The sequence below is a fragment of the Hemibagrus wyckioides genome, linkage group LG07 (genome assembly GCF_019097595.1).
Source record: "Hemibagrus wyckioides isolate EC202008001 linkage group LG07, SWU_Hwy_1.0, whole genome shotgun sequence".
Taxonomy (NCBI): Eukaryota; Metazoa; Chordata; class Actinopteri; order Siluriformes; family Bagridae; genus Hemibagrus; species Hemibagrus wyckioides.
The window spans coordinates 999,112-1,008,923 of record NC_080716.1 but is presented as its reverse complement, the minus strand read 5'-3'; the positions used below and the strand labels follow the sequence as shown (position 1 = coordinate 1,008,923).

Below are 9,812 nucleotides of genomic sequence, written 5' to 3'. Positions count from 1 at the left end.
ACATCTGTGTGTGTGTGTGTGTGTCTGCGCAGCAGGTCCCTCCCCTCGGCGCTTATAACGCTTTAGAGGCGCGCAGAGGAGCAGCATTACAGCGGAGACTCTGCACCTGTACCGGAGAGGAGAGGGCAAGGACGCGCGAGACAGTCCCGGTTCTTCTCTCTCTCTCTTGCTCTCTCTCACACACATACGCACACACGCACACACTACACACACACTAACACACGCGCACGCACGCACGCACACACGCGCACACAGAAACAGAGACACATACACGCGTGCGCACGCTACCGGCCCGAAGCCGGCTGCAAAAAAAAAAAAAAAAAAAAAAAAAAAAAAAAAAGACAAGAAAGAAAAAAGAAAAAAGAAAAAGAAAGAAAGAAAAAAATCTCATCCATGTGCTGCTGATTCTGATTTTTAATTTTTCATTTCGGGAAAACAGAAAAGGAATTTAAAAAGAAAGGAAAGAGAAAGGGAAAAAAAAGGAAAAGAAATGCGCGCGCTGTCGGTGAGTCTGTGCCTCGCGCTGCTGGTGCTGCTGCCGGTGCGCGCGTGCGGTCCTGGCCGCGGTTACGGCCGGCGGAAGCACCCGAGGAAGCTGACTCCGCTCGCGTACAAGCAGTTCATCCCCAATGTGGCGGAAAAGACGCTGGGCGCGAGCGGGCGCTACGAGGGCAAAATCACGCGCAACTCGGAGCGCTTCAAGGAGCTCACGCCCAACTACAACCCGGACATCATCTTCAAGGACGAGGAGAACACCGGGGCCGACCGGCTCATGACCCAGGTACACGCGCGCTATCTCTCTGTCTCTCTCTCTCTCTCACACACACACACACTATTCGTAAGCACTGATAATTTAGCACCGATTCGCACGTGCACAATTGGGAGGTCGTTTTTCTTTTAAAAAAAACACACACTTAACTGAGTGTTTGTGTCACCTGCAGGATGGAGCGCGCGCGCGCGCGTCCGTTCTCGTGCTTCTTAGCTCAACACTTCGGGGCTGATTGAAAAAAAAAAAAACCTCATTCAACACTTGTAGGCTGTAAAGGCTGAAGTATCGCAGGCGCGCACGCGCTCGCGCCGTCGACTCTGCACCGCTGCCATCCGCTCAGTCTGCAGCCGTAGGTGTTGATCTGACATTTCCATCAGCTCCACATTTCCAGACCCTTTATTGCTGAGTTAAATCGCGCACCTTTAAGCGTACATGATCGGCTAACCGTGGTGGTGTTTAATCGTCTCTGGAGTGTTGAGAGAAAATGCCTGGGATTTTGTTCAGCTCCATTCTGGTGGGCTACAGGTGTTCATTCAACCGAGGAGCTCAGGTGAAGGTGTTTATTCACGTGCACTCATTTTAATCAGAGATTAACACCACAGCGCTTTAATAGCATTGAATCAATCTGTAGGTTAAAACACACACACACTCAGTTATCAGTGTTCAGCTGCATTGCTGCTATTTAATTCAACACCACACAAGTTCGTCGAACCCTGAGCCGTGTTCAGTCTTCATACAGACAGGTTCAAATGAACACCGCAGTGTCTGTAGGTGTTAATACGACCGCGGTGTTGGTTAATTCAACACCGCATGCCTTCAGTGTCCCCTGAGCACCTAAAAGCAAGTGTTGAGTTGATTGTTGTCGAGTGTTGCATTAAAACGTCAGCATAAGAATTAACACCCGCACATTCCGAATAGTCTTTAATCAATTTGATGGGTCGTTAAATTAAACTGGAACGGTGTTGAGTTATCTCCTCAGGTGCTGAGTGTGTGTTTAACTAAACGCTGCAGTGTGGGAATTAACACCCAGTGAACAGGCTCGTCTTTAAGTATTCGATTTTTGGGGCGTGTTTTAATCCATCGCCTAATTAACACTGCTAGTCTGGCGGTGTTTAATCCTTTGAGTTAAAAATCCACAGCACTGTTTTTGTCACCGCTTGTGTGCTCAGGGTGTGTGTTAATCCGGGCTCCCAAATACCGCCGACTTAACACAGTGTTGAATCCTAAACACTTCATAAATCTGTTATTGGTTTCTGTGATGTCCGTTCATAAGACCTAGGTGTTACTTCGAGACTTAAACACCGCGTATGTTAATTCAACACTGTCAGGTTGACACGTCGGTGTTTATCCTCAGTCCTCCGGTGTTAAATAGACTGATACAAAAACATGGATTGGTGAAAATCTGTGAATGCAGTGTTGCCAGTGTTTAACGAACACCACAGATGTTAAGTGTCGCACAGGTAGTGTTTAATCTGATTGATTTGAAAACACTTCGCTGGAATCATCCAGTGTTGAAAGCGGTGTTGAATTTCTTCCCGCGGTGTTCGGTCAGGTTCCGTCAGGTGTTTGTTCACTCTAACCAAGGTGTTTATTCCCATGCTGCAGCGTCTCCTCTTTAATCTGTGAGCGTGAATAAACCCCTTCGTCAGAGTTAAATTAGCGAACTAACACCCGAACCCGACCGAACACCGCTGGAAGAAATCCAGCACCGTTTTATTTTTCTTTTCAATCAACACCCAGTGAGCTGTGATAGTCTTTAACGGTTGAATTAACCTGCACCTCTTAACTCTTACTTTCTAAATATCTGGACGTGCAGATGTTAATCCAGCACTGTGTCTTTCATTCAACACTGCTTCGATTCAACACTGGAAGATTCCGTTTTAAGTGTTAATTAATCCGTGCAGAAGTTACCTTTGTGTCTTGGATTTTTCCTTTCAGCAGTCTAAGTATTGAGCTGAATAAAGATACAGAGTGTTTAACTGGTGTTTGTTTCTCTTAGGCTGGGTGTTTAATGTAAGTGTTAAGCGCATGCAGTGTTGAATTAACACCTACAGTCCACGGTTATCACATCTTCCCTAGTGTTTGTTTGAGTCTTGAGGTGTTTAATGGAAGCAGTATTTGAAGCTGTGGGTGTTTATTTCTGGGTGTTTGTTTGTTCAGCGCGGATTCAGCACTGTGTGTGTGTGTGTGTGTGTAGTGCTAATCACACAAAGTGCTGAATTAACACAGTGTTTAATTAAATAGCCGTGGTGTTTAATGGTGCATAATAGTGCAGTGTTTAAATTAATACTGACGCAATGGAACACTTTTAGAGCTAATTAACACATGATCTGATTAAAGAAACAGGAAAACATCAGGGAAAACACCCGGAGTCTGTTAGAGCTGGTTAAATACTTTCAGATGGATTAAACACAAATAGCAGAATTCTTTTCATTCAGAAATGTTCACTCAGAGACACTGTGCATGTGGACTCAACACCGCGGGGATGGATTAAACACTAGCAGGCGTTCATTCCCTTGCAGTTCCAATCCGACCTAGACTAAACTATCTCTAATGCTGGGTACAAACACCTCCAGTGTGGAAATTTTCATGAACACCTGTGGTGCTTAGTGTCTGGTGGGGTTTTTTTTGTTATTAATAACTAAACACTACTAAACACTCTCAGTGTTCATTCTCATGCTGTTTTAGACCAGAAGGAGAAAAAAAGTGAGACTAGAGCCACCAAGTGCACACTCCGTCTCACTCCCTGCTTCTGGCAGCTGTTTTAAAATATTAAACACATGCAGGAGAGAGAGAGAGAGAGAGAAATGGAGAAAGACAGAAGGGAACGAGTGAACGAGAGAGAGAGAGAGAAACAGTGAGAAAAAAAGGAAGAGAGCGAGACAGAAAGATAGACAGAAAAAAGAGAGAGACAGAGAGAGAGAGAGAGAGAGAGAGAGAGAGAAATAGAGAAAGACAGAGAGAGAGAGAGACAGAATAAGAGAGAGAAGGGAACAAGTGAACGAGAGAGAGAGAGAGAGAGAGAGAGAGAGAGAGAAACAGTGAGAGAAAAAGGAAGAGAGCGAGACAGAAAGATAGACAGAAAAAAGAGAGAGAGAGAGGGAGAAACAGAGAGAAATGGAAAAAGACAGAAAGAGAAAGAGAGAGACAGAATAAGAGAGAGAGAGAGAGAACGAGCGAACGAGAAAGAGAAACATTGAGAGAAATTGGAAGAGAGCGAGACAGAAAAATGAGAGAGAGAGAGAGAGAGAGAGAAGAGAGAGAAAGGGAAAGAGAGGAAGAAACAGTGAGAGAAAGAGGAGGAGAGTGAGACAGAGAAAGAGAGACAGAAAAAAGAGAGAGCGAGAAATAGAGAGAGAGAACGAGCAAATGAGAGAGAGAGAGAGAGAGAGAGAGAAGGAGGTGGAGATGATCAGACATATACGTTATACACGTGTACACACACACACACACACACACACACACGTCTCGTTTTGTTATTAACGAATCCGTCGGAGTTAAATATAGTGACAGAACCGAGAGAGTGAAGCGGAGCTGCATGGAATTTTCTGGAATTTCTCCACAGGCTGCATTCTCCACAGCGACTTCTTCGGGAATTATTCCTAAACAAACTTGGAGGAAGGTCATGCTTTGATAAATCTGCCTCACAAGGACACACACACACACACACACACAGATTTAAAGCAACCAATCAGAGGTCTTTCCTTTCATTTATGCATTTGATTGAGGTGTGTCCTTGCAGGTGATGTCATGTGATGTCATTACACTGGACCAGTAGGAACACTTACGCAAAATGATGTCAGTTTTATGCCCATATAAGGACATCCTGTTGCAATTCAACCAAATGTTTATAACATATTTAGCCGCTAATATATATACGATTTACTTTAGTGTTCTGGATTGTGATTGGTCGCCGTGGCAGGCGAAAAGACCTTGTCGTTTCCATAGTAACAGCTGGTTCACAGGGTATGAAGGGATACGGTTGAAACGACGACGTGTTTATGTAGCATTCAGAACGAAAGGAGTCTCCAGTGTCAGAGGCTAAGCTGCTGTAATGATTAGCATTCCTCACGTCCTGTTCCGGCTCCTGCGCACAGATTAGCGTCAGTTACAGAAGCGATTGAACCGGAGCAGAATTTAAAGACAGACGCCATTAAAGCCGCTCTGTAATCCACTCGCTGCAGGTGCATTTTAAAGACTTTCTCTCTCTCTTTTCATACCTCCTCCTTTAAAAGCGAGGGATGAATGCAGCGTCTGCTGTGGTTTGGTTTTTTTTCTTCAGATGTGTATCAAACTCCACTTACAGTCACTACGGCGCGTGTGATGCCTCCGGGCGCTCTGACTCAGTTCAACACGCCCGGCTACGCCGCGTACGTTTTACGACCTCCTGGTTTCACTACTCGGCTACTCAGGAAGGAATATTAGCATAACAGTTTGAGGCTCGTTTAGTTTGAGACGTTTCCTGTCAGAATGTCAAACAGTCTTTCGCTAATGCTAGCATAAATGATACAAAACAGACGTATTTCTAGCGTCTTCATATATTTAATGACATAAGCAATGCGAAAGGGTTTAGCCTAGCTGCATTGTGTGGTGGTGGTGTTGCTAGCAAGGTAGCTAGCTAGTCAAGCCTTTTTTGTTAGCATGTGTCACATTCAAATCAAAATGCTTAATTAATTAACGAGTAATTATTGATTGTAATTAGTTACAAGATGATGGATTTTGACTGGCTGGTTGATGGAGATGGTGATAGGATGGTGGATTCTGATTGGCTGGGGGGAGGAGATGGTGATAGAACAGTGGATTCTGATTGGCTGGTTGATGGAGATAGTTATAGAATGGTGGATTTTATTTGTTTGCTCAGTGGAGAGGGTGATAAAAATGGAGGATTTTGATTGGCTGGGTGGTGGAGATGGTGATAGAACAGTGGATTTTGATTGGCTGGGTGGTGGAGATGGTGATATAATGGTGGATTTTGATTGGCTGGGTGGTGGAGATGGTGATAGGACAGTGGATTTTGATTGGCTGGTTGATGGAGATAGTTATAGAATGGTGGATTTTATTTGTTTGCTCAGTGGAGAGGGTGATAAAAATGGAGGATTTTGATTGGCTGGGTGGTGGAGATGGTGATAGAACAGTGGATTTTGATTGGCTGGGTGGTGGAGATGGTGATAGAATGTTGGATTTTGATTGGCTGGGTGGTGGAGATGGTGATAGAATGGTGGATTCTGATTGGCTGGGTGGTGGAGATGGTGATATAATGGTGGATTTTGATTGGCTGGGTGGTGGAGATGGTGATAGAACAGTGGATTTTGATTGTCTGCTAGTACCCACTTTCTAACACACACACACAAAGTTCCATTCTGATCTGATATGTATCAGGATCCACCATAGTTTATGATTTTACACACACACACACACACACACACACTGAAGCAGGTGTGTGGTCAGTAAAATGTTCAGTATTTTGTCACTAAGCGCTTCTTCTCAGACGAGTCTTTGTTGGCAGATTAAGAGGCGACGTCCGGAGCGTCCGCACGTCCCGCTGCGCTTCACGCCCGCTGCCTTGATTTGCGGCACACGACCCGATGAATTAATAACGAGCTCTCGGCTCCCTGCCCCCGCTTTAGCGCCAGTGCTATAAGTTTTCAGACCTGCTCGGTCTCTTCTCTGTGTTTACTGCGTCATTTTAATGAAAAAAAAAGCTCGGTCTGTGTGCTGGTGCGGTTCAGAGCGAGACACACTTCCTGTCTTAAAGATCAGCACAGGCTCTGAGTGTGTCTGATTACAGCTGGCTCTGAGTGTGTGTCGAAAGTGTTCAAGGGGAAGAAAATGATGCTAAAAACACATCTATAAAGGATTGTGAAATAAAACCACGCAGCGCCGGAGATCGCAGTGTGTCGCAGTTTCCAGCTCCTGGGCTGGATCTATAGGTTTTAGAGCAGTGAAGCGAAGGCAGATGAGTTATCTATATTTAATGGCTCCTTCCTCAGAGAGAGAGTGAGAAAGAGAGAGAGAGAGAGAGAGAGAGAGAGAAGAGAGAGAGAGAGAGAGAGAGAGAGAGAGAGAGAGAAGAGAGAGAGAGAGAGTGAGTGAGTGAAACAGAGAGAATAGAGAGAAAGCGAGAGAGAGAGAGAGCGAGAGCGAGAGAGAAAAGAGTGAGTGAAAGAGACAGAGAGAATAGAGAGAAAGTGAGAGAGAGAGAGAGAGAGAGAGAGAGAGAGAGAGAGAGAGAAATATTAAGAGAAAAGAGAGAGAGAGAGAGAAAAAAGAGAGAGAGAGAGAGAGAGAGAGAGGGAGAAAGAGAGAGACAGTGAGAAAGATTAAGAGAAAAGAGAGAGAGAGAAAAGAGAGAGAGAAAAAAGAATGAGGGAGAGAGAGAGAGAGATTCTTTTTTCCCGAGCGAATGTTCTTCAGGTTCCACATCTTCATAAAGGCGTTTGTTTAGATCTCTGCTTTAATCAGATTCTAATAGCAGGTCTGTTCATCACTCAGGATTCTAGCGTAGCTCTGAGCAGCGGAACACAATGCAGTGTCCACTAGGGGGCAGAGCTGCAGCAAATGATCTAGCGCTAAGTTTCAGTGGGAAACCATTCTCGTGAAGAAGGAGTCTCCAGTGTCAGTGAAGGAAAGGAAAGAGGGAGGAATTTACGCTTTAGTGACCTTGGGTTTTTTTTATTTCCTCTCTCAGAGATGTAAAGACAAGCTGAACTCGCTGGCCATCTCGGTGATGAACCAGTGGCCAGGGGTGAAGCTGCGCGTGACCGAAGGATGGGACGAAGACGGTCACCATTTCGAGGAGTCACTGCACTACGAGGGCCGAGCTGTGGACATCACGACGTCCGACCGAGACAAGAGCAAATACGGCATGCTGTCGCGACTGGCCGTGGAGGCCGGCTTCGACTGGGTCTACTACGAGTCCAAAGCTCACATCCACTGCTCTGTGAAAGCAGGTAAAAAAACAGAGGAATGGGGGTGTGTGTGTGGACATGTATGTAGGTGTGTGTGTGTGTTGTGCGTCACATTCAAACACAAGATGATTCACTCGCACTCAGAAAAATTAAAATTAAAATTAACTAAAAACAATACATATATCTTTTTAAAATATAAATTAAATATATAAAATTTATTGTTTATATATACATCTATTTTTTTAAATAAATACTGTTTTTTAAAATATAAATGAAATATATATATATATATATGTATTGATAGGAGGAGAAAGTAAGAAAACATGGAGATTGTAGAAAGAAATCAAACAAATAATGTTGAATGAAAAAAGGAGATTTTAAGAATTTAATGTAGAATCATTAAGCTTGGATTTGTATTTCGTTTTCAAATATTTAGAATATTTTTGTCTGGAAGAAAAAATTGATTAAAAAATTTGTATTAATAATAAATTATCACATATATTATAACAATTTTTTTTATTTTCCTTAATATAATTTTCAAACCTTTATACATTTCTCTTCATTTATTTCTCCTTCAATTTTTTTTCCTTTAATTATTCCCTTTACACTACTATTATTTTTTTGTTTCCTAGATTTTCTTTTTTATTTCTATAAAATGGAATCATTGTGGTTTTCTCCTCCTGCGCTTCAGACGAGAAAGAAATGAAACGTTTCCTCGTCTTTATCCTTTTAACTTTATCCTCGTCTTCAGTTTAAATCCTTATTAACCCTGTTATTACACACCCTTTCTATCAGGATAATCCCTGAGATTAGATTCCCAGAAGCCGGCTGCGCTGTGTGTGTGTGTGTGTGTGTGTGTGTGTGTGTGTGTGATTAGTGAGCTTATATCGCCCCACTCAGTCTCTGTGAGGGAGAAACTTTACATGGGGGAAAAATGTAAAAATATATATAAAAATCTTTTGTTTAATTTCATTTAAAAAAAAATCTATATTATTTATGTTTAAATTTTATATTATCATATTATATCATCATTTTAGAGCAAAAACATATTTTTTTTAATTCATTTGTACATTTATTTATTTAATTATTTTTAATGAATTAATTAATTAATTAATTATTAATTATTAATTAATTAATTAATTAATTAATTAAAATAAATTTATTTATTTATTTATTTAAATGTTTTTTTTTCCAGACTAAAAATTAATTTTAAAAATAGAATAAAATAAAAAATGTTTTAATCCAGTGTACTTTTTTAAAAACATTTTTGTTTTATTTAAAGCGTAGTATTTTACCGTGGCACTTTAAAACAAGACGAATTTGCTGCTAATTGAGTTTTTATTCATATAACAGGACTGTAATTTATTTAAATCTGTTCTGTGAAGGGAAAACTGCTCCGGATGAATCCCGGTCTCCTCCGTTTGAGCCTCGGTGCGAGAGGCGTAATCTGCGGATTGCGATTCCGAACACACGTTTAGACATATTTATCGAAGCTCGTGTCACTCGGAGGTCACATGCCTTTAGAAAAAATAAAAAAAAAAAACAGGAGGATTTCCGTGGCCCGGGATCTGATGAGAGGATTAAGGTTTTTTAAAAAAAAAAAAATCTAAAGAAAGAAAGAAACCTTTAGCCGAACGTGTTTGCGGAAAGCGTGATCCGAGAGACAGGAATGTGAAGAGAGGAGCATGATGGGAAATAAAAAGGTGGCTTTGACGTTAAGTCTGCATTTCAAACCTCATTTACATTCAAATCTCCATCAGCAGAGAACCGGCCCAGAGCAAATAGCTATTCTTTCTTCTTTTTCTTTTTCTTTTTTTTTACCCGTGTGTGTGTGTGTGTGTGAATTGTCACCCAGACGTTCCTGCACCTGAGCAAATATGAGCAAGTTGCTGGGAAAAAGGCCCAGAAGTGTCGCCTCCTTTATTTTCCAAGAGCTTCGTACACAAACTGTAATTAGAATGACAATGTCGCCTCCTTTATTGGAGCTTTTTTTAATTAGAGCCGTCCGAGCCTCTTCCCGTGAACACACACACACACACACACACACTCACAGGCTCTTTTTCGAAGCGAATTCACACAGGCTGCTGAGACTGATCTTGTTTGCCGAAAGGCTGTGTTCCAATATGCGCCTTATT

At 42.2% G+C, this 9,812-nt stretch overlaps 1 protein-coding gene across 1 annotated transcript in view; it reads left to right on the top strand.

Moving 5' to 3' along the window:
• Positions 1 to 373: 373 nt before the first annotated feature.
• shha (sonic hedgehog signaling molecule a) overlaps positions 374 to 9,812 on the top strand; it is a 12,821-nt gene continuing 3,382 nt past the window's right edge. The window contains exons 1-2 of the mRNA XM_058393759.1: positions 374 to 781; positions 7,458 to 7,719. Coding sequence (XP_058249742.1) covers positions 491 to 781; positions 7,458 to 7,719 — 553 coding nt within the window. The 5' untranslated portion in view covers positions 374 to 490. The remainder of the gene's footprint in view (positions 782 to 7,457; positions 7,720 to 9,812) is intronic.